General features: G+C 39.2%; 1 protein-coding gene across 2 annotated transcripts in view; it reads left to right on the forward strand.

Annotated features, from left to right (window-relative positions):
* The window catches only part of ss (aryl hydrocarbon receptor spineless), a 256,618-nt gene that overhangs the window by 214,708 nt on the left and 15,709 nt on the right, over nt 1-26,201 (forward strand). For both annotated transcript variants that reach the window (XM_083123883.1, XM_083123884.1), the window contains exons 5-6: nt 17,251-17,460; nt 25,251-25,438. In XM_083123883.1, coding sequence (XP_082980009.1) covers nt 17,251-17,460; nt 25,251-25,438 — 398 coding nt within the window. The remainder of the gene's footprint in view (nt 1-17,250; nt 17,461-25,250; nt 25,439-26,201) is intronic.

Genomic DNA, 26,201 nt, shown 5'->3' on the forward strand with positions numbered 1-26,201 from the left:
ATGTATGTGTGCATATATATGTATACATACATACATATATACAGGGTGTATCAGAAGTCCCTTACCACCCCTTGTAAAATCCGCAGTGATGTATTTTCATGAACTTTGATATGGGCAATACAAAATAGGCCTAGGGGGACACCTTTTGGAGTATGTCACGGGGACGGCCGCCATCTTGATTCCGCCATCTTGAGGCTATGGTGTATGGTGTGAAAATTAATACAAAGAATACAAGGATATGTTCAGTTTTTCTTCATCATCTGGAACAACGTATCATGGTAGCCTTTGAGCAAATTTCACCAGATATCTTGCTCGGTGTCCATAGACATTGGGAGAAGCGTCTGCACACGTGCATTGACCAGCAAGCACAACATGTGGGGCACATTCTGTAACAGGTAACCATCAGTTTCAGTTTCCAATAACTTTTCTGATTTCAGATTTGACATCCTGACGAAATTCTAGCCTATGGTCATGTATCATTTTAAATTAAAAAAAGTTGAATTCAAGATGGCGGAACCAAGATGGCGGCCGTCCTCGTGACATACTCCAAAAGGTGCCCCCCTAGGCCTATTTTGTATCGCCCATATCAAATTCCATGAAAATACATCACTGCGGATTTTACAAGGGGTGGTAAGGGACTTCTGATACACCCTGTACATACATGCATACATTGAGTTGGTGTTTTAAGTTCTATGATACAGATTTTGAAATTCGTATAGCAACAGTAAAAAATCGTATAATGCCATGTTTTTAATATTCTGATTCAATTGTGCACGTGATACAGAAAAAACACAAACATTAAAAAAAACATACTGAACTCGTTATTTAAAAAGGATAATGGAAATTTCCATCAGCAAAGGCGAAATATTAAAAACAAATGTTTGAACTGAAGTTGAAAATTCAGCAAGACTAGCAGAATCTAAGAGCAGAAGGACAAAAAGATACTCAAGATGGAATTAGTTTTTCCGTATTCTTGCATTTTTTCTTCTTCTTGCGGGGGGCGGCAGAGAGGTTCAATTGCCCCCCCCCCCCTACTATCGATTTCAAAATTTATACAAACAAAAATACATTTTGTAAAATTTTCTTGCTCGCTTCGCTCGCATTGTTTGCATTTCTTAGCCTCGTTAAGTTCGGTGCTGCAGGTAGGGGGTGACGGCAGTCGGCTCTGGGAGCCGAACGGTCTAAATGAAAAAAAATGAAGAGAATACCATGGCTGCCCGTGAAATTATTTGCGCTCTATTAAATTAATATTGTTTTCAATTTGTAAAAATGTGGATCTATAAATGTTCTTGCTAGTTCGCTCGCAAATAATTCTTTTCTGTAATGTATTATGTAAATTACCAGAGAGAGAAGTAAGACCAACTATGGGCCTATACTATGTACTACTAATCTGTTAAACAGTTTTCTCTTAAATGCATGATCAATTGTTTGGAGGAAAAGGTGCGAACATATTTCAGAGACAAATTTTGCTGTTGGTTTGTTATGAGGCGGATGGATTGATTATGTAATGTATTTAAATAATATGCTATATATATGTATTAAAGAAACTTTGAATATGTACACAATTTGGTGCTAGCATGTTGCATATGTGTAAAAACATATGTTGTACATGAAAGTTATACATGTCATATGTACAAAAAGAATTATATTCGTCATAAATTTTCTGTCTGAAAAATAAAGTTTGTGTGCTTGTTTTCCATTATTAGTTAATGAACGTGTTGAAGAAAATTCAAATCGTTTGTTGCAACACAAATGCTTTAGCACAGACTTCTACCCCCTTTTCACGTGATTTACGAGGATAATAACGTTTTTAATACTACTACTACTACTACTAATAATAATAATAATAATAATAAAAAAAAGGTAAAAAAAAGGTAAAGTGTTCCCCTGTGCATAGCACCACGCCATGAAGGCGTATAGGGGGTGTGAGGGTAACGCCCCACACTTTCTTGATCCGGTCGTGAGTGGGGGTGATGTGATCAGCATCACGCCCCTGACCGCCTTTACCCCCCAGGGTTTCCCCCAGGTACCCATGTTATTCGACGCTGGGTAGGCGCCGGGGCCGCTTCCACCGTTAGAAAAGTTCCCGGATTTGAACCGGCCGGGGATCGAACCCGGGACCTTGAGCATGGTAGTCAGACGCGTTACCGACTGAGCCACCGCGGCCACATTGTGTTATTATTATTATTACTATTATTATTATTATTATTATTATTGGTACATTTATCCTGGTACACCAGACAAAAAATCATGGTTGCGCCACTGGGGAGCCCTGTATATTTCTACACTTGTATGTAGGTGTACATAGTAGGTACCTCCAACCCCCCCCTATATATATATATATATATATATATATATATATATATATATATATATATATATACACATACATACATATACCTAGGTATAACTGTACTCTATTTGGAATAAAACATTAATACAAAGAATACAAGGATATGTTCAGGCGGGCAGTTTTCAGTCATCATGCAGCTGACTCTGCCACTTAGTCCGGGTGAGTAATTAGCCTGAAATGGACCTCCCAACACCCTCCGAAGCTTAAACGAACTCGCACACCCGTTAGCAGAGGGAAAGAAAGAGTGCCTGCCTCATACATATTCAAAGACATGTTAAACGACGTTAAGGGATAGCCCTTAAATTTCCCCCACCAGCTCTCCCGCTGATTACATAATTCCCTTTTGTTCAACCTCTATTTCAATTTTTAAAGGCGGCGGGCATCCACGCTGTATATATTGTTTTCGGTAGATGCTACAGCGCGACTGGTCAATTAGTAACCAGTTTCGACTGAAGGCTCGTAATGTAGCCTACAGGTCCGTTTCCTTGATGTGGCCTAGCGATGGGTGGCGAGAAGGGTTGAGGGGGTGGGGAACATTATCGTAAACAATTCCTGTCAACGAACACCACTGCGATGTCGAGTTAAGGGTTCATGTGTTTTTGGTAAGATTTGAGAGCTCATTAAATATTTCCATATGCCAAAGGCAATTTACTCAAAACGATTTGTCAGCAATCAACAAATCAACCGAATTTCATGTTTTAGAATTCAAAGTAATGTTTTGAAAGAGCTTATGTAAAAAATGTGCAATTTATGTTATCGGTCTCGTCGGTATTCAAGCTGCATTTCAAATGAGAATTCTTTTAAATGTGTTCGTTGGATATCGAGAAAATTAACATTCAAGAACTCCACCCGATAGATTCAAGATCACGGTGTTGAGTAAGGTTGTTTAATTGTGGAATTCGCACTGCGGCCGATTGGATAGAATAATCTAAGGTAGTGATTTATCCACACACACACACCTAAAACCCCTCTAACATTACCACAAAATTTCCTCAACACCCCCTAAAGTTTTCCACAAAGGCCCAACTTATTGTCATTTTGGCTCCAAATATACCCTTACAGTCTCCCTTCCCCCAAATAACAAATTCTCTGATCTAAGGGCCTTAGATTCTAATTCTAGAGTAAGCAGTGAATGTGCCTTTGCCTTTTCTCCCCATCATCTATTTCATCTGTTCATCATTCTTCCTGATCGTTGGAATTAACTAAAGAAGAAGAGAAAAGTGACTTAAAATAACCAAAACAGAAATTGAAAAAGAAGTGAGAGACAGAAGGAATGAGAAATAAAATGTAGCACACCCACACGCACGAAGACGAGAGACTGAGAAAGAAGGAGAAATAAACAGACAAAACAAAGAGAGAGAAGGAAACAATTGAGACAGAGAGAGAGAGAGAGAGAGAGAGAGAGAGAGAGAGAGAGAGAGAGAGAGAGAGAGAGAGAGAGAGATGACTTTTCTCCTCTCAACCTGTTCTGAACTCCCATGTTTGCATCGTTAACCGTAATTTTGGAGTCCTTTCTACACAGAGAGGTGCTTCAAAGATTCACCAGCTGTGCATAACTCAGTTGAAAAAAAATTAAAAGCATTAATGTCACTTAATCACCATTCATCCCCACCATCGCAATTAGCGTCAAGAAGAAGGGGTAAAATGAGATTTGATAACAATAGCAGTAGTTTTAAGCTCTTGTATAATTATATATTTTTAGCCATCTGACGTATTTTGTCTGTGTCACCTTTAATTGTTACTTGCATTGTATTATTTGCACTGTCATAAGACTTAATGCTGTCCTCAGCAATAAAATCTCATGTAGTGAAGATCCATTATATGGGGTTAACTATTAAACTCCTTCAACACAAACAAATGCTTTTGGTATTCCATCTGATTCCCCTTTGAACACAAGTCTTGACCTTATTGATTCATTGATTTGGCATATTTTACTTTGCTTTTCCGCCACTTTTGACTAATCGCGAATGAGAATGGGTGATGATATGATGAGATTGATGAAAGGGACACTCACAAAGAACGCCCTTGCCCAGGCCGGGATTCGAACCCCAGTCGCCTGTCTGTCGCCACTCCGACACAGAGTTCGGCTGCTTTGGTCTTAATACGTTTGATAGCACGGTACTGAGAGCACGTGGTTAGTAAAGAACGCAGTCGTGGGAATTTTAAAAATATATGATGTCACTGGTTAGATCAGGTCCGTACCCAGGGGAGGGGCAAGCCCCCCCCTCGAACCAATTAATATTTAAATATATCACGTGTAAAAAGCTATGAAAATAACATCGACAATTTTACAAATTTGTAAAAATTTAATTTTCTTTTTCTTTGCATAAATGAATGTTTTTGTTGTGTAGAAGTCTGAAGTCTGCAATATTGGGTAGTTTTAGTTTTATAATAATTTAATTTTAATTTATAATAATTAATGCAAGGCTACCACAGTGGCGGAGTGGTTAGCAAAGGACGCTAGGATGCAGGGAGTTCCTGGTTCGAATCTCAGCCTGGATATAGTTGTTCTTTGTGAGTGTGTTCCTTCATCAATATCATCATATCATCGCATATCCATATCATCGCTCATCCATATCATCGCGATTAGACAAATTTACCAGAGAAGCAACCTAAAATAACCTAATTCAATCAACCTCACACATATTTGGGTCAACCTTCCCCTCTTAATGAAATCCTGGGCACGGGCCTTTGCAACATATTAAACAAAATAACAATAAAACACGGAAGACTAATACCATTTGGTATAAGTATGAAATCTTATTGACAATTATTAGCATAAAGCAAGAATTAAATAAAATCTAACGCTTATAAAACATTTAAACATTTCAACTATTTTGTACTCTCTCTCTCTCTCTCTCTCTCTCTCTCGGTGTGTGTGTGTGTGTGTGTGTGTGTGTGTGTGTGTGTGTGTGTGTGTGTGTGTGCGTGTGCGTGTGTGTGTGTACGCGCCTGGGTTTGATTTTTTTTGGGTAGTGGAGCTACTGCTGGTTGAATATTGATCCTTTTGGAACGATTTCATCATTGAAAATGGTGCGATGAGTGTCACAGGATACCGTTCCAATGCATTTCCTTTACAAGTTCCAAACCAGCCTCTTCAAGGAGATGTTTAATTTGCTGCCTCATGGAGGGTTCGTTAGGTGCAAGTGTGGCGCAGGACGATGGGTGTGCCCGATTGCCCCAAGTAATTTAACCGTCAGTTCACCGATTCCAAATGCAGTAAATCAAGGAAGGAACGACTCCTTGGCCAAGGAACGTAGCATGCATGCCGACCTTAATTGTTTCGTTAGGTTCGTCTCAATCCTTTCCCTCCCAAGCACCAATCGTAACAGTTTATAAGGTAAAGTAGCTCCCGTTGGAGTCCGTTATTGAAACTTATTGGTGCGTCTTGTTGTTCCGGACGTGGCGCACTTAAACATGTCCGCTAGTTAACATCGACAATGAAGTACGCATTATTCGGAGTCTTTATCCAGACATTTACTTGGATATATATCAGAGAATGGGCCCAAAATGGCTATTGAAACAAGCACAAGTTCCGATATCTGGCAACAACATTACCATGTGGTGATTTTTTTCATAGCAACTTGTTGTTTCACCCCAGCCTTGAGCGGAAAATTGGCAGCGTCCTCTGTTCCTTACGTAAGCTATACCTCAACCACATTATTTTAAAAGCTTGCATATTTACAGTCCGGGCTTCCCAGATAGCGTAGTGGTAACTCCTGCGCCTTGTAATCAAGATGTCCCGAGTACGAGACACATAGTGGTTCGGATCCCACTTTAAACTGTAGGTCCAGTCCCGATAAGCCTGCCTCTGTATAAAAAGTGGACTTGAATAAAACTCAAACTAACATATTTACAGTCCAAGTCAGGACAAGTATTCTAGCGCCTGGACTATATATTTCTACTATATTCCGCAGTATTAGAGCCTCAAATATAACGGTTAGTGCAGGTAAAAGTTGGTACATGTAGTTAAGAATACCTCTTCATCGCATCAACGACGCAAAGTATAGTTTCCGTTCATATGTTAGGCTCATTCACTACTCCAGGTTGTCTTATACGGGATACAAGTCTTCTGGGTTCGATACCCGGTGGAGGCACATGGCACAGTGGTTCGGATCCCACTTTAAACTGTAGGTACAGTCCCATTAGCCTATCTGTGCATAAAGTTGACTTAAGAAACGCTTCAACAACAAGTCATCCTGTCGGAAATAAGGTTACCAAATTTACCTCTCTTTCAAGTTATTAATTTATACAGCGATCACAAACAAAATAACATTATCCCAAAAGCCTTCGCGCATCTTCCCCTTCACCCGTTCAACTCGGGCGGTAAGGAAGCATGTTCCACTTCGCCCCTCCACTCCACATGGGAGTACGATGCACACGACAGGCGGTTCTGTGCAAGTCCGTTTGCATGCGGTCCCACTATAAGTGTCGTCAAGTCTAGTAAGAGTAACTGTTGATAACGCAAAAAAGTAACTCTGTTACACTAACAGCTCCTTACTTTAAAAAGTAGCTAACAGCTACTTACTTTAAATTGTAGCTGTTACTTGTAACTGCATTACAAGTAACTAGTTACTTCCAAATATTAGTGATGGCCAAATCCGGATAAAATTTTAGCCGAATATCGGATAATTTTTCTATCCGGATTTCAATTATCCGGAAATCGGATGTTAAATGTCCGGATATCCGTTTGTGTGCATAATCGGACACTTTTATCGTTTATCCGTTTTACAGGCTATGCATATATTATTTTATTTGTCACGTTGTTATTTCACTACACAGATTTTCTACAAATCCTTCATGAAATCTTACTATCCGGATATTCGGATTATCAGAATATCTGAATTATCCGGATTATCCGTTGCATCCGAAACGGATATCGGCGAATTTGAAATTGAAATATCCGTTATACAGCCACGGTAGTCTAGTCGGTGGAGCGTCTGACTGCTACACGGATGACCAAGATTCGATTCCCGAAGTGGGTGATCTAGGGTCGGAATTTTTCCGCCCTTTACCCCGCATAAAGCGGCTCTGGGTCTCGCCCAGCCTCAAATCAACGGGTACCTGGGGGCGACCGTGGTGGTAAAGACGGCCGGAGCCTGGTGATGATCACAGCACCTCCAAAATGGCCTAGATCGAGAATGTGTGGGACCTTACCCCCACATCTCCTAAATATGCATTCATGGCACGGTGCTACATGCGCGGGGAACTTCACCTTATAGATATCCGTTACACGAATTTTGTGGCCATGCATACACACATATACATATACGCTCGCGAGCATTCACGCTCACACACACGCTTTGATTTTAGCCACTCTTTCCTTTTCTACCCACCCTCTTCCCTTGTTGACTTGTGCTCGATTGCCATACATCATTCCCGCTGACTGACGCAATTAACCCCGACGCGCACATGTGTCGTAAAACCGAGCATAACGCGGTGATCAGCTTTTTAAATTACAGTGATTATGTGTTTGCATTGTCAACTACTCGCGTCGTCAGAAATGGGAAAGTGGTCGGTTCCTGTGATCGTATATTACGAACGCGTCTCGGACTTAAGCACAAGGCCTGTTAATCGCCTCAGAAACCTGATGACATGAAATATCATGGGTGAAGATACGTTCGTGGATTATTTATTAGTTGTAAACCCGGTTGTTAATTCCGTGATACTCCATATTCATCCGTGGATAAAAAAAAATGGTAAGGTAGAACGTGTATGTGAAGAGCACATAAACGATAGTCTGTGATCCAGTGGTTGTGGTTGTCCTAGTGTTGTAAGAGGTGATGGAGGGGAAGGGGCGATCTACAGAAGAACGTCCAACTGTGAAATGCTACCACGGGGGCTAAGCTGGATGCTTCATGGGTCTTTTAGTACTCATCAGTAGGGGGCGGATTTTTAGGTAAAAACATATTTTTTATCTTGCTTCAGAAGTCGGCCATACTCGGTAGGAGTGCCGACCATAATGGTTGAATGTAATCTGCGAAGTCTTATTTCACATAAATATGCATAAGTTTCACTTTAGCACATAAAACACATATTTATAAGGCTATTATATAAAATGTACATATTTGAGACATTCAAGACAAAATAAATTTCCGGATGTTTTGTGTAAACCCATATTTTGGAGTCGATGCATAAAATTGACGAAATACTTCGCTATACCTCAATATTTATTGAAAGATAGATATTTACAAAACTGTTTGGAGTTCCTATGTCTTTCGCTCTCTCTCTCTCTCTCTCTCTCTCTCTCTCTCTCTCTCTCTCTCTGTGTGTGTGTGTGAGAGTATAAAAATGTTTGCTATTATATTACAGCGTAGCACATTACACATCTTTAGGATCTGAGTTAGTGTCCTGGAAAGATGAATGTTTCTGTGTTCACTTTGAAGAACGACATAAGCTGAGAAGAAAATTGTATTTTATTGAGTGCAATATGTAATCAGGTTATCTATGTTCTCCTCGGTACGTGAGTGTATTGAATGGTTGAGTCACGATCTCGCCACTGAAGATTCTGGAATCATCATCATCCTCGTCGTTTCAATTAGCCTAAAGAGGTAAAAAAGTGGCGTAAAATAAGAAAATGACAAAAATAATATTTTGTTATGTGAACTTCACAAAACCCAAAGCACCACAATGCGACATAAGCCTAATAAGCATGTAAATGATTTTTCTTAATTGGTGAATCGTGAGAATCAGTCTTTAGGTTCGAGTCGGAACCGGATTTGGAGAACAAGTTCCGACCCCACCCTGTATTGAGTCGAGGTCTCGGATGGAAATTGATTGGAGCGAGTGGGGGCGAAAAGGGGGGGATCGCTGCCCCCTGCGGTCATCATTGTATTTGTTAAACCGATCAACCCGCAACCCTTTCACCTGACCCGTATGATTTACTCACTGGGACCGTTGAGGTTGACCCCCGTTAACCCAGCATTGCGTGCCGCAGTCTAATCCACGTGAGCGAGAGATTTAGACATTACACCCGGTTTTGTTGATTGGCTTAGATCTTACCTTGAGCCTTGCTTCTTATGCGCCCCCCGCCCACGCTCCCCTGTGATTTATCCTTTGACGTTAGGTCGTTGCTATTCCGCGATAAGTTCACGCGTGATTAGTGGACCTGTCGTTTGGTTGCTCCAAGTAGCTGTATTTAGGGATGTGCGAAATCGATTTTTCGATATCGAGTCGCTCTTATCGATATGATGAAGTTTGATATATTTACTATTGATTGATATTTATTGATATTGATACGAGCACTTCGGCTGTGCGTATCCTACAATATTGTTACAAAAACACCCCGCCTTAAACATACACCCCATTGATCATTAGTGTTGCCCACGGGACGAGACGGGACAGGCTTTTAAAAATTCGAGACGAGACGAGATTGACCATATGTCATAAGACAAACGAATATTTTCGAGACGAGACAGCATTTCCACGAGACTTCACGAGACGGGACAGGCCAAAGTCTCGCCTCGTGGGAAACACTATTGATCATACATTCAGAAACATTTATAAACAGAAACATTTGGAAAAGAATTACATACTATGTACAGTACATATATAAATGGCAATGTGGTCCTCGTATTACATCTGAGATTGTTCATTTTCACAACACTGCACTACACGCTCCACCTATGCCTGAGCCACTGCTGTTCCGTACCATTCACTTTCACTAACCTCTTGCAGCATTTTCCCGCGCTCCATCCAAACTGCATGTAAATAGAAGCCCGAACTTTCCGTATTTACTCAATTTCCTTGTTATTTAGCGTCGCTTCTCTGCAGATTTTGGCTAATCGCGACGATGAGGATGAGTGATGAAAGGACGTTTACAAAGAACGCCAATGCCGAGGACAGGATTCGAACTCGGGATCCCTGAGTATTTCCTGGTGAATGTGGTGATCATCTTGAAAAGAAATTAATGTTATATAACCAGGAGTTTATATTATGAATTTCATTTAATTACAGAATCACAATATATTATGAGTTTATGTTAAATTTTGTTTAATTTCATTACAATATAACGCTATTTTATACGTAGTACACCCTGGACTGCATTTTGCAGACTAGCGAGGCTCTGGCGTCCTTTCATCCATTTCATCTCATCGCAATTCATCCTCATCTTCGCAATAAGCCAAAAGAGGCGAAAAGAAAAGCGAAGTAAAATAAAACAAATCAATCAATAAGTACAAGTTACTTTCCTTTCCTTTTAAAAGTAACACATTATCGCTATCATTACTTATTTCACACAATATATACACCTAAGAACAGTGTGCACTCCCAATAATAAAATTTCACGAACTTGACCAGGTGAATATGCCAAGGAGTTCTTGTATTTTGCAAGGTTTATGTAAAGTGGTTGGGGGTATATGCTCGAATGGAAGGAGGGGGAATAATATAATCACCATTGCAGCTCACCAGGTGGTGTACAGACTTGTCAACGTGCACCCGGTTCCCTCACCCTCCTAACGCCCCCTTTCAAGCTCGCCCCTCTAATTAGTTGGTAGCTATCAGCTGCTCTGTCCGAAGCAGGAAGCTGAAAAGTGATAAACATCTCCAATATCCGTCATCTACAGGACTTTTCAGTCACTGGTATCATGTCTGCTTTCATTTTTTTCACTTCAAAGCTCTGTAGGGTAAACTCACCCATCTCTTATTACTTTTTCTGAAGAAAAATAAAAAAAACAATGTTGAATTTTCGTAAGTTAGGTGAGAATCGTGCTAGCAGCAGTCAGCACCACGCTCCAGTTAAGTTTATTTTACATTCAGTGTTATTACGAAATAATGGTCAAATCCTTCTTCCTTATCAGATTTCCAGTGGTTTTTTTCTTTTAAAATAGTGTAGGTGAGAAATATTTATAATGCATGAAAAACGTTGGTTGATTTATTCACTGATTCGCTTTATTCGCTTCGATTTTTTGCCACTTTTGGCTAATCGTGAAGATGATGACGAGTAATGATATTGATGAAGCAATACTCACAAAGAACACCCATGGTCATGCGCCATAACCATTGTGGGATTCGAACCTTGGGTTCTTAGCGCACCGTGCTGACCAATCCACAACGACATGAAATGTTTCACACTAGGTCAATAGCTACTTAAAGGCAATAAATAGCACTTGAAGTCGCTGAAATAAGGAAGTAGGCACCTGAAATGCGCTAAAGTAGGGATATAGACACTTGAAATGCACCTGACTGGCGCTGAAGTAGAGAGGTGGGCACTTAAATGGTGCTTAAACAGGCAACTGGCCACTTGGAAGGCTAAGTTTCTGGTTAGACAATGAATTGGAGCTACAGCATGCAAATAGTCGTTTTAAAAGCGAGAAAGTAGGGTAATAGGCACACAAAGGGTACTAATATTAGAGAAATAGTTTATTAATATGCAGAAAACTACGGGTGACTTTATTGAAAACAAATTGGTTTCGATTTACTAAATCTGGCAGCGTAATCTAGTGTAAAAATGAAAAAAACTTGTAAATACATGCAAATACCTTAAAGTGTAGTCAAAAGTAGTATAGTGCATTGACTTAAATAGAAAGACCCTTACCAACACTAACTAACCAGTAGGCTAATGTTTGTGATACTTACACATACACACGTAATTTCGTATTGCAATCTCTACAAAGTGAAGCATTTTTCTCTCCTTTCAAGCTAATAAAATTGAATGGGTTTCTGTACTCAGTCATTTTGTTACCCCTCTCGCCACTTCTACATGCATGCACTTTCACCCCACCCCCCGTCTTTGAGTAATTTATTTTGACCTGACAAACAGGTCGATGAGAAACTCGACAAGAGTCAATATTACTTCTCCCGTTGTTGTTATTCAACATTTTCATTCAGAGATTTTCGATTCAGAAGTAGCTGCACGTTCGACCATCGAGTGAAATGTCCATCTGTCGGGTTTGAATAAACGTCCAATGTCAACGTGACGTATCAATTTGTCCATGTTGGGAAATCAACCTGGTGATTATTTTCTCCACCCCTGTAAGTTTTGTGTCACTGTTCAGGGTAATGTAAATTAGCGTAGGATGTGGCTAAATACAAGTAACTTCCGTGGTATGGCTAACGAATATATACTCAACTAGAGGAGGTATGTCTCGTCCTCGTATCGATTTATAAACACCCGTCTCGATCTCGAAAGCAAGTCATATCTCGAGTTTCGAGATAGATAGAGGTCATAAACGGAAACAACTTTTTCTTAATAACTTTTTTTTTACTCTTTGAGCTCTTGTATCGACGCTACGCAACCGTATTTTATCCTGACTGTATGGAACACTGCGCACTTACGCAGTCACCACTAATGAATTAACTTCGCAGTTACGATAAATAAAATACGTATATCGCGTATGATCAAGTCACTAGGTAGGTAGATAGAAGTTTGGCACTTTCGAAGAATTGATTTTCAGATGGTTTACCAAAGTCTAGAATAAGTTTGAAGATTTCGAATACTTTGTGTCGTCTCGTCTCCATTTCACGATTGATCAGCCATCCTCATCGTCGCGATTAGCCAAAAGTCACAGAAAAGCGACGTTAAATAATGCAAATACAAATACGTAGAGGTGAGAAAATTGGAAGTAAACGTTATACTTGAAAAAAGTTACCTCACAGTCACACAAGACATTTACTCGTAACAAGAAGATTAACATTTAACTTTGGTTGTTTTAGCAAATCATAACTTTGCTGAGATTATCTGAAACGTGCTGTTAATCTCGTTTATCGTTACCTGAAAAAGTGATTAAGCTAGGGTTACAGTTATTCATTTAAAAAATTAACTCGTCGTTACAGTTACTCGTCATTACTTACGTTACTGTTACTCGAAAGAATTAAGTTGTATGTCGTTACATCCGGACACTCGACGTATGCACGTACACGACGCTTCGCCAGTGGAATCGAAAGTTATCATTCAAGTTATTCATTCATTCTCAATGGAAAAATAACACGAGTAGTGTACATTCATTGTGAGGATACAATACAGGGGGAACATTGCATAAGAAAAGTGAATTTCCACTGAATCACACCCAGTGTCATTGTTCAGAAACCAAACATTTTCGCTGCTTTTTTGTTTGCTTTTTTTTTCGGAGGGTTGCCTCCATGAAAGTCGACTACCTACATCCGGGAAAAGAAGCTTCTGAAGTGCTCATTACGAAGGAGGGAGGGGGGCTGGGACGAACGGTGCAGCAGAAAATGAGTATTGATTTTTCTCCTTTTTTTTCTTACTTTAGTTTCATCCTTTGGCCATTTCCTTCTGTGCGTGGAAACGAGCGTGGTACAGCGTGGATTCTCGTGAATCGTTCGTGGTGGTGTGGTTAGCATAATGCTTTGCGATGGCGGGGATCTCGGGTTCGATTCATGCACGTTGTTTTTCCTTGTCCGTTACGTAATTGTTTCATCCACGCCTGCCTCACTGTCGTGATTAGGCAGAAATGTAGTTACAAAATGCTGTATTCGGAGGGTTACTTTTGAAAAAGTTACCACTTACCCAGAAGCACACTCAAAAGCCACGCAACCTGGGCGACTATCCATGGCGTCACCGTTGGGGTGCCAAACCAGGGCATTTCCCTTGAGTAGCGCCAAAAACTATTCTGATTACATAAAAGTAGCTATTTGTTTTTTTAAAAAAAGGAGAGTATTGGTATGTAGACAAAAGATAATTGAAGTTACAGCTCCATAATATACAAATAAGTACCGGGTGTCCGAGAAGTCTTTGTATGAAAACAAAAATTAACTGTATCCGCTATAGGCTATGCAGCATAGACATGAAAAAATGGTACCAAAATGTTCGGAAACTATTCAAGTTTTATTGGCAATAGGAAAGAAATCAATAAATCTCCACGTGAGCACCCTTGATAGCACGGAGTACATCTAGTCGAAATTCAACTTCTATCCATGCATTAGCCAACATCACAGGAAGGATTGATGTGATGACTTGGGTTTTCCGTTGTTGCAGAATTGCAAGATCGGACACATGAGTTATGTAGACATTGTCTTTCACATAACCCCATAGAAAAAATCTAAAGGGGTTATGTCTGGAGATCCTGCAGGCCACGCTGTCGGTCCATCTCGACCAATCCATTTTCCAGGAAATGTCTGATCAAGGTAGGAACGAACCTCCAGACTCCAATGTGGCAATGCACCGTCTTGTTGAAAGATAACATCTGGGTGGTATTCTAGCACTTGAGGAACAGCAAACAATTGCAACATGTCGAGATACACTCCAGATGTTACGGTGTCCTCACAGAAAAAGATTGGTCCGATTATTCTGTCATGCAGCAGCGCGCACCAAACATTCACCTTCGGGCTGCCCATGGTCGACTCCCTCACTTCATGAGGGGGCTCTTTACCCCAGATACGCACGTTGTGTCTATTCACTAAACCACTGACATGAAAGACCGCCTCGTCTGAAAAAGCAAAACGTTCCAGATAGCAATTATCAGCGTCAAACATTTTCACCGCAAAGTTACACCGACGTTTGCGGTCATTGGGCAACAAAGCCTGCAATGATTTGCACTTTGTATGCAAGAAACTCTAAACGTTTGTGCAACACATAATGAACATAACTTTTTGGCGGCATCTGTAATTCACGTGAGGCCGTACGCACGGATTTCTTCGGACTTCGCACAAAACCACTCTGGCATCTTCCACCCTTTCGTCTGAGGTTGATTGTCGGCCACTTCTCGGTGCGTCAGCAACAGATCCTGTGGTCTTGAATTTGTCATACCACGACTTAATGCTCCTACCATAGGGCGGCACCTTTCCGCACGATGTTTGAAACTGTTTCTGCACTGTTTTTTGTGACCTGCTCTCGTGAAACCACAGGACACACTCAGCTTTTTCCTGATTTGTGTACTTTTCCGGTTTGCTGGACACTGGCACTGCTACACTACTGCAACGTTACAGAAACCTGAAACAAAAAAAACTTGAATAGTTTCCGAACATTTTGGTACCATTTTTTCATGTCTATGTTGCGTATAGCGGATACAGTTAATTTTTGTTTTCATACAAAGACTTCTTGGACACCCGGTATATTGCAAAATCATGTAGCAATTTAAGTTAAAAGGTTAGGCTACTGTTATTTTGATATCATGTAAGTATGTAAAGTATTTTAAAAAAATAGAGCTATTATTTTTCCTCGTTAAAACCGTAAATATAACATGATCGTGATTTTATTGAAGGGGTGGTGGAAAGTAAGGTTACCAGAGTGGAAAGTTAGGGGGAGGGTTGGAATTAGGGGGCGGGGACGCCAAAATCCCCTGGCTAAAATTTTATCTTGAGCTGTCATGTACTTAATGTTACTTTGAAAAATAATATAAAAAATAAAACTTACATTCTGTTATTGTATCGATTTTGTTTATTTACTTAAAAACAAGCAGATGTTCATAACCGTCAAATGTAAAGAAAAGTATGATGCAAAACACTAGAAATACTTCAACTTGGTGTAACAGAAGATTCTTTGTGTTAATGCGGAATACACCTTGTTCAGCACCATATTTGATCTGTCAAACATCACAAATTATAGAGGTTTTTAACACTCCATTAGGTGTTGTGTTACACCAGTTGTGGTGACCACTTAGTGACATGACAACAGAGTTGCGTATTTAGAGTGTAACTATAGATGGCCTTAATGAATAATTAAGGAATTTCATTATAGTGGATCTTATTTATAAATATAGTTACATTTCTTTCTTTCTCGATTTTCGGTAAATGAAATCTTTCTTCCCTATATATTTTGTAAATATTTTGAAGTAAGTTTATATTACAATCTGTCTTACGAAATAACTGAACATGCATGTAAGGTTTTGATATTACTTATTTAATATGAACATAGTTGGATATTTTGACAAAGTTTTGACTTCGTTATAAGGATTTTCTACCTGTACTTCACCATGAATGTAAAAATGAAAGAGAAAACCATCCTCTACCTTTGCGTTTACCATGACCATATTTATTTCGATATTGTAATATGTTCCTGGAAATTCCATTAAGATGTCAACTTTTTGAAAGTAGTCAGGTCTAAATTTTAGCACATGTTCCTGCCACACACTTTTGGTTTCTTAGAACTTGGACAAGAAGTGAAGCGTTGTTAGCATTGGCAAATTGATTCAGTCTAATTCTGTGCTGTTTTAAATCTAGAATCAAAACTCACTTTTCCTTGTGAGTGTACAAAAACAGTCAATTATTTATGTGTCCAATTGTTACATGATTTCACATGGTGGAAGTGTATCAATTCTGTTGTAGTTTTTGAGCTTTGGTTGCTGTAATTTCATCCCCCCCCCTCATGTTTCATAAGACGAAATTGAATGGAGACGTTTGAACCTTATTCCGATTTCTGAGAATTTTGAAATGCTTAAACATGTTTTTTTATTTGGTGTTTCAATAATTGGCATATTTGGAATAAAAAAAGATCTAATATGAATTTTATAATGCGTTGTTGTTAATTTTATTTATTTTCATGCTTTTACAAAAATATCTGAAACTGTCAAAAGATATGCCTCTTTTTTTGCTTTTTTAAATATTTATAAAATATTTTCAACATCGTGTTTTAAACGTTAGTTTAAGAATATTTTATAACTAATGGATATTTTCATGTGAACAATTTTACCAATACAAATATAATCACATTAAAATTAAGAGATTCATCTAAATTTAATGAAATTGATTTTCTAAACGAATATCTTAAATATTTTTCCATTTCTTCATAAAAAAAACTGTTCAAAACGGACAAAAATGTTTAAAACGTTAAGAATATAATTCTTGTTATAACCTGATGCATAGTTTAATGTTCAGAATAGGGAATAGACTTGGAGAATAGATAAGGCGATTTTTCATGTCATATTACATATTAATGCACTAGGATTGGTCGAGTTAGGTTAAGAAACAAGTGACTAACATATCTTGTTCTTCTTCCGCAGTCGGACATCGTCCACCAATCGGTGTACGAGCTTGTCCACTCGGAGGACAGGGAAGAGCTCCAGCGGCAGTTGATGTGGAACTCCTTCCTGCCACCAGAGTCCGCCAACTTCACCTTGCAAGAGGTCCTGTTGCCGGAGAACTGCCATCTGTTGGAAAGAAGCTTTACTATTCGGTTCCGATGTCTCCTGGATAACACATCTGGTTTCCTAGTAAGTATATTTGGGACAATTAGCACAAAGTGGGAAGAAACTGATTCATGAAAAGAACAGACACGGTAAAAAATTGAGAACCAAAGATCAAATCGAGCTAACATGATATTAATTGTATAATGCAAAATTCAAATACAAAATGTACTTTATTTATTTTATTTATTATATTGTTACCAAAACAAAGGATTAGCAAACTTTCCTTTAAGTGTTGAAACGTGAATCTCCTCCTGTTGTCCCTAAAAACAAAAACTGCGTTTGAAGTATATTTCAAAGTATGGAATGGATTTCACCGCAAAGGCTCAAGATTGAATTCTCTGTTGCTGACAAGAATGTTCGAGATGCATTGTCTATTGTCAAGATGAAAAAATAAACAGATGAACGGAAAACATTTGGTATTTAAGACAAGAGGGAAAATGTAGTAATAGGATAAATATGGAATAGGAACATATGTCGGAAAAAATTGGAAAATATGGAGATCATATGTAAAAATAACTAAAATATGTAAGATAAGTGCTAAAAGCTAATATAGGTAAAAATATGGAAAATAAAATAGCGTTCTCAAGATGTGATACCACAATTCGCAAACATAATACAAAATAACATTGATTTTAGCATCATATGAAGGTATTTACCAGTGGCGTAGCATGGACATTTCGGGTGGGAACGCCAAGTCCGAAGGAAGAGTCGGCCCTTTCTTGCTTAATAATTTATTTATGGTATTAGTCGCCATAGGTATTATTTGCCTGAAGTAAGCTGGGTTTTCAATAAAACATCATCATTGCATGTTTTAGCTAGAAAATTAGATGCCTCACTATGCCACAAATGTTTTGAACTCTGGTGTTCTATACCTTTTTTTATATCTTTCTGCATGACGCAAGTCATTAAAAACCAACCTGAATCACAAGCGCCTCTGCACAACAGTAGACGTCATTGTTGTGGGCGATCCAACTACTGATTGATTTGGTTTATTTTATTTCGCTTTTCTACCACTTTTGGTTAATTGCGAATATGAATATGAGTGATGATATTGATGAAGGGACACTGACAAAGAACACCCGTGCTCACGCCGGGATTCGAACCAGGGACCTCTGTCGTCTCGACGCACTGTGAAAAGCAGAGTGGATGATCCAAATATCGTACACTCTACTGACGTAACAGTGCCGATTAGTAATTCAGACCACTGTTTATTACATCTTGAGAATGCTGATAAACATTTTAAAATAATTTTCTCCTGAGACCATTCGATGTTAAGAGTTTTCAAATGAATGCTAAACATTTCCATTCACACAATATTAAGTAGTTAGATAATAACGAAAAAATACAATAAAAAAATAATAGTTTTGCGGGTTAAGTGGTAGAGCAGCCACAGGCTGAACTTCTACCACGAGGACTTCACCAATTTATTTGACAAAAACTGTGTTGATCTTTTAGTTTCTAATACACATCGCTGTTCGTGCGATAAATTATACAATGCAGTGGCCATTAAGAAGCAGTATATTTGAGATTGGTAAAGTTACGTCAGTCAATATTGCGTATTGTAGCATCACATAGCACGAGTTGCATGAGCGCTAAGAGCGAAGAACCGGGTAGGAATTCTGCCGTTGTCGTCTGCTTCAGAAGGCAGAAAGGGTCACATGAACCAATCACGGTAGACCTCTTGTAGGCGGGCGTAAGAGAGCCCATTTACGCACGTGCTGTAGAAATGGAAGCTTTCCCTCCATAAAGGCAGCAAGGAATATAGGAGTCCTGTACGCCGAATCTGCTCGGCGTCCGGCCGGGAAAGGCATTGAAAAGAGATGCTAGAACGAGTGTTGAGAGTGGAGCGTTGCAAGCGGATCGCGAAAAATAGCCATTATAATGCCATGAAGGTCAAACATATATGAAATTAGTCACGTTTTATTTTATAATCACAGCATTTAAGCATTTTTGAAATTTTAAATCTGGGAACGCCGGGCGTACGGGCGTACTATAACGCTACGCCACTGGTATTTACATATAAATCCGTTCAATGGTCGAGTCCGTTGAGGCGGTCATTTAAATATTAACTAATAGTTATATATTATATCTACAATAGTTAGTATAATTGTATTTAAATATAAAATCCATGTATTAATGAATGGCTTAACAACGTCTCTGTTAATGTAGCCTACATATTTGTGTGTGTGTGCTAAAAAAGGTTGATCGGCATAAGCAACTCCACAAATTTATAATATTTATTAAAAAATGGTAGGAAATGCGATGTATAGCATAATGTAGCGTTATTTGCATCAAGGATAGAAAGAAACAAATCTCTGATAAGAGGAAAGAGGGGAATTAAGTCAAAGGAAAAATGCTAATTCTTACGCCTTCGCTTTCCCCTAAAAGCTTTCACTATCTGCTGTGCCTAATAGAGTGCATTGCTTGATAAGAGATTTTTCTCCTCTTCTTCTAGCCCCCACGAACCGTCGCTTCCTTTTGCGTCGTGGGCGCCCGCTTAGGTGTGCGAATGCATAATGAGCGCGTGCGTTATGATTCTGAGTCATCAATTTTTCAGTTTTGAACCGAGCGATAAATTAGGAGCTCTCCGTGGGAGTTTATGTAACAAGGAGACACGCCCCCTCAACCCCTCTCCTCTTTTCCATTCTAAGCGTTTGACCATCGCCACTTACCGCCCCCCGTTATAGCGTCCAAACACGCCAAGGTTTCCCTAATTAACACTTGCAGATTCGGCAAAGATTCAAATATTGCTTTCCATCTCACGAAGAAGCATGTGTGAGTGTGGGTGTATATTCATATTGTAAGCACACACGTGCCTGCTGGCTTCTGTGCCTTTGTTGCCACAGGCGAGCATATTCTGCATAAAGAATACACGTTTCTGCTTTTCTGCGTACCAAATACTGATTGCTTGTGGTTTTGGATGTGCCATGAAATGGCAGCTTGTGAGTTATGACGGAATTCCAACTTGTATGCGAACTTTGATATAAAACTGGCATTAGACTGTTATTTAGCACCAGTTTTGGGCATATGATCTGACTCCAATGTATACAATTTAACAAAACGTATGTTGGAATTAATTTCATGGCGTTAGGATTGCATATTCCATCGCAAATCATGGCAAGTTTTCAATTGTATGCATTGAATTACGAAGAAAGCATTGAAAATGATCTTTCATGACTAGTCATTATCGATATGCATTGATCTTGAGAACATTTAGAATCCACAAGAATCACAGCATAAATTTCATGGCAAATCTTAATCTGCATGCATTGATTTTAGTGCACAATTGTTAAAAAAGGCATTGGAACTGATATTTCATATTAAGTGTTTATTGATATGCATTGACTATAGTGAACATTTAAGAAGTAAGATATTACAACTTATAATTCATGGCAAGTATCTATGTGCGGGCATTAATTTAAGTGAACAATTACTAAGAAGGGCACCAAAACTTACATTACATTTTGAGTGAACAATTGCCGAAACTAACATTACATGGAAAGTCTTTTGATTTTAGTTAACAAATCGGAAGAAAGGAATTTCAACTAATATTTCATGAAAAGTCTCTTTATCGTAGTGAACAACTAAGAAGGATGACAAATATAATATATTTAACAAATCAAGAATTAATTTAAAAGAAAAAAACATTCAAATTCCCCAGATGGACATTCTTGTTGCTTGAGACGAAAGCGAGAACGGGACAGTCAACCTTATGATGAGATGAAATCGATACGGTCTCGTGTTGTCTCGGCACCGTGTCTAAACTTGCAGAAGAGGCAAACAATTAAAGCTAAATGTTGACACATCTGCACCGTTTCCGCCTCCCGAAAGTTCCGTGCGAGCGAAATAGGTTAAAACAAGGGGCCTAATCCACTCAACCCCCCGCCCCCTTTCTCCCTGATGCAGCGGTTCCCTGAAAAGCACGCCGGTGGTTCTCCCAGAATTAATGCTGCTCGGTCCCATCACTCTGATAAGTGGGCGTGTATAATTTTTAATTACAAAGCAGTTTCCTCCATGGGAGTAATTAGTGCTTAGAGATAGTACTGTAAGGGCAGGTAATGAATTGGAAGCTAATGTCTAGCAATGCATGGTGAAGGGGTTAAGAGGGGGGGGGGGGCAGACGCATTGCGGGCCTTCCGTGAGCCGAACCCGTTATGTTGGCTGTTGTGGTTTTTGAACAGCTTTGCAATATGGAAATTGTCCTTTTGTGGTCGTGTACATCCACGTTGGTACAATGTACTACTAACTTGTATGAGATTTCTGCGAAGCGAACGGAGGTTGTAGATCTCAACACTCCCCTGTAAGTCGGTATCATAATTCGTGGCGAACCCTGAAGTCTTGAGTTCGGATCACTGAAAAATAATGGATTTGTGATTGTTCTTGCATTCATAAAGCGACGCAAATACTAAAAGAATTCAGAAGATCTTTGAGGTATTACGTTGGTGCTCATTGAGGAAATTCCCCCCTTTAAATTTGAAATCCTATAGTAATATTGTTTTTCAACAGATGGAAACAGATACATCATTGACACACATGTTGTTCTGGTGGTTGAAAAAACGAAATATTTTCAGGTATCTTGACTGTAATTATGTCAACATTTCGGATAATAATGCTTGTGTATAGGTACAAAATTTGGCATATAATTTTGGTAAGGCTTCAATAATGAATAAAAATCCAGAGATTAAACGATTTTTCATCTTCATAAATTCAAACAATTTAGCAGGACTAAGTAGGAAAAATTTTATATCCGTGTACGTGAATATATTTTTACAAAGGTCCTTTGAATACATGCAGAATCTTCAGTCTTACAGCTAGGTGCGAACCAAGCGAAATCAAATTTTAGTGCCGTTTTTCACAAAATTGTATGCTACTTGGCTCATTCCCATGTAACCTGGAAATGTAACTTAATGTCACCGTGCTACAAAGGAAGAAAAGGCTTTTAAGAACGAATATGGTACTCGCAGAAGGCATCATGGCTGTTCACGATCAGCGTCGCGATAAGGCTAAATAGGCTGTGACAAGCAAGTAACGTTTTGATCTCCGGGTGGGGTAGTTATCTCAGCGTACTACGATGCCAGGGATCCCGGGTTCCAATCCCAGACTGAGCCTGGGTGTTTTTTTCTGACTGTCCCTTCACCAATTTCATCATATCATCATTCATCCTCATGGTGGCGATTAGCCAAAAGTGGCACATAAGCGACGCCAAATAACAAGAATCGAAGCAAATCGAAACAAGTAACGTTTCCTTTGTCAGAATATTTTGTGGAGACCTTGGTCATATTGGCGTTGACAACGGCTTTAGGAGAATACACGGATCTCTTGCTGATTATTGCAGCTAAAGACTGCGTGGGGAAAATGTAACGACAATATGCCATAACCGTCATGTTTGCCCGAGACAGGAAAAAGCAGTTGGTTGCATATTTTATCCATCGTTGTTATCTCGTCGAAGAATCGTCAATCACAGAGTGCAGGTATAGGGCTAATTACAACAGCTGGAGCCCACCGGACGTCGAGAGTGGCGGCTGACAGTTGTTCTCCAACGGAGTGTAACCCAACACCTGACACTCGCACAGATTCACGTCTGCATCCTGTGTGCAGTATCAGATCTCCACGCCTTTACAGATACATGGCCGTTATTCATTGACAGGCTCTAAATCCAGTTCTTTATTTTTTTTATTTTTTAAATGGCTTGGTCTTTTTGGCGGCGGTGGGGACCAAACCTACGACAGACCTGTGATTTTACTACAAATCCGTTGCGCTAGACAACTACTCCAGTTATGATATTTAAAGCATTCCATTAGTAATGCCCCATTTGGTCGTCAGTTTCAATTTAGATCCTGCCAGGTAAATAACAAAGCTTTCTTGAAACTTATGTTTTTCAATATCTGGCAACATTGCAAGCCATTTTGTTCCCCTCTCTGGCGAATCTATGCCTCGATACATCGCCGTAGCCTCGATGCGAGTGTTTGCTTCGCGTCAGGTATATGGAGTACACAGAAGCAAGAGCATTTGTCATTCGATAATGCCCCTTGTTTTATCTCTTCAAGCAAAGTTACGATCCATCGTTCTTCGGTAGGATAAGGTTAGGGTGCTGTTGTGGATTCGTAACTTTATGACGGCGCTTGTTTTACTCGGACTTGTTTTTCTTCTCCCCAAAAATAAAACTGCCCCTAAGACAGGATAAAGATTGATGAGCAAATAATGGGCTGCTTCAGCCACGATGCATGGTTCAGTTTCTCGAAGAAGCAAGATTTGCTTCTAACTACCCAGATCTTCTCTTTAATGAAGAAAGATTGGAAGTTGTAACTGAGGAAACATTATGCGTTCATATGCACCTTTGTCCCTTTTCGCATTTCGATTTTAGATGCATTTCCAGTACTATCTAGCATCGGGTTTATGCTACTGGGTACCTTGGTAAATGTATTCACACGCCCTCAACATCCCCACCCCAAAGTGTTCACAAAAGCCCAATTTGTAGTCAGAGGACAGGTTTTAAGTTTTTGAGCGCAGCTCCAGTTGCTGATGGTATGAATAGAACAATTATATATTTATGCTTTAGTATATGCTTACCTGATGAACCAGACTATTGTATTTACTACATTTATGTTGAATTTATTTTATTTTCATTGTTCCTGTTGACAGATATGGCTATGCCTATGTAGTCTATCTTGTCTACTAGGACAATGTCTAGTTTGTTTGACAAGATGGTCCTGCCTGACATAATGTGTGTACCCTAACATATCTTTAGTTGGTAGCATTGTTTATATTCACCTTATAGATTATGATTCTTCAGAGAACATATCTTGTTGTGTCCTCCCCGATGGCGCAGTGGTAGCGTAGTCACCTTGTAATCAAGGGGTCCCGGGTTTGATACCCGTTGGGGGCACATAGTGGTTCGGATCCCACTTTAAACTGTAGGTTCAGTCCCGATTAATTAACCTTACTGTGCATAAAGTGGACTTAAAACACCAACTCAATCAATCATATCTTGTTGTTTATTATTTAATTATTGTGGTTGCTGTTTGTAACACATAGTTTTGTCTAGTGGCTCTTTTACGTCCTAAAAAAGGAAATAAATCAATGGACCCCTGGTTCGATACCCGATGGAGGCGCATAGTAGTTCGGATCGCACTTTAAACTATTGATCCAGTCCCGATTAGCCTTTCTGTGCATAAAGTGGACTTAAAACTCAAAAAAGCAAAGAAAATGGGAGAAATACTGAAGACTGTCTCCCTGTGGGGCATGAGCCTCGAGAGGGGGGTCGAATCGATCCACTGACCTCCCCGAAAGTTCTTTCATTTCAAGTTATAAAAAAAAGCAGAAAGCTTGTTATTTTCATTGTTAAAAACAGAAATAAAATTCAGTTAGTTAGTTAACTTTATGATTAAAATTCCCCACTAACTTTTAAGCATTTTATTGCATGAGGTATGTAAAAGTTAATAACAGAATGGAATAACTATGCATTTCAGTACACTAAATGTATGAAAAGTAAAAAAAAAGGAGGGGAACAGTTGGGATGGATATTTACTCATTTGGTGGATCGAGTAATAAATTGTTACCAATTCTTCCAATGTTGAAGAAAATTTGTTTATTTTTATTAGTTTGTAATAGTTGTTACCGTGATAATTATGATTATTGTTATTATTATTATTATTTCCACTATTCATATTTTATAAATGGCCTGACCGCTGCAAATATTTCTGCGTGTCACCCATATGTATCATGTGTGTATTATTATTATTATTGGGTAGGTGTAAGCAAATGCTGACCCTTTGTTATTTCACGCCGTAATGCATTTTGTTTGTTTGTTTCAGCGACTAGACATCCGAGGTCGCATCAAGGTTCTTCATGGGCAAAACAGGAAACAGGAAGAACCCCCTCTCGCTCTCTTCGCTATCTGCACGCCGTTTGGGCCTCCTTCTCTTCTAGAAATCCCGCAGAAAGAAGTCATGTTCAAAAGCAAGCACAAACTCGATCTCACGTTGGTTTCCATGGACCAAAGGTAGGCGAAATAAATTTGGCGGAAAGTTTCTTTTATCGTTGTTAATAATACATTATGATAATTTGCTCGGTTTCAGATGAAATATCATACAAGTCATAATATTCAACATCTACCGCTATTGGCACACAATATTTTTTCCATAAAATAATTATGTTTTAAGACTATAATTATCTTGTTTCAATTAGTTGTTTATTGTAACTTAAGGTATAAGAGTTAAAGGTCTTAAGTTTCATGATGTATACAAACAGACGTACACATGGGAAAGTTGATAGGGAGCTACAACCCTTCCCGAAAATTTGAGAAAAATCAAAGATTTTTTTACTAAGATTAATTTAGTAAAAATTGAGTGACGAAGGGTTTAACAGACATATTTTATATATTTAGGGCCCGTCCTCATTCTGTTTTATTTAAGGGGCTTATCTTCGTATTGTGTGACGGGTAAAATAGGCTATTTGTTAGTGTGCACATAATATAAAAATCAATCAATCAAAACGTGCATAAGAATGCTTCGACTGGCAAAAGCTATTTCCTCGTCTTCAAACTCAACTCTACAAGACATGAGAACTCTTCAGCCGGGCTTTATAGAGTTGCTCTCGGACTGTCTTCTCTCTTCCCTCCAGCTTGAATGAGGATGTGAGGTAAGGCGGAGACAAGGAAAACTTGTCTCTGCCCTGATTAAGATCCCCAAGGAGAGTATCATCATTCCCTCGCGAGACAGGCTGAGAAATAGTGGCAGTCGCTCCCCTCGGAAGAGAAGGTAATT

This window comes from Lepisma saccharinum, chromosome 6, assembly GCF_977018435.1.
Source record: "Lepisma saccharinum chromosome 6, izLepSacc3.1, whole genome shotgun sequence".
Lineage (NCBI taxonomy): Eukaryota > Metazoa > Arthropoda > Insecta > Zygentoma > Lepismatidae > Lepisma > Lepisma saccharinum.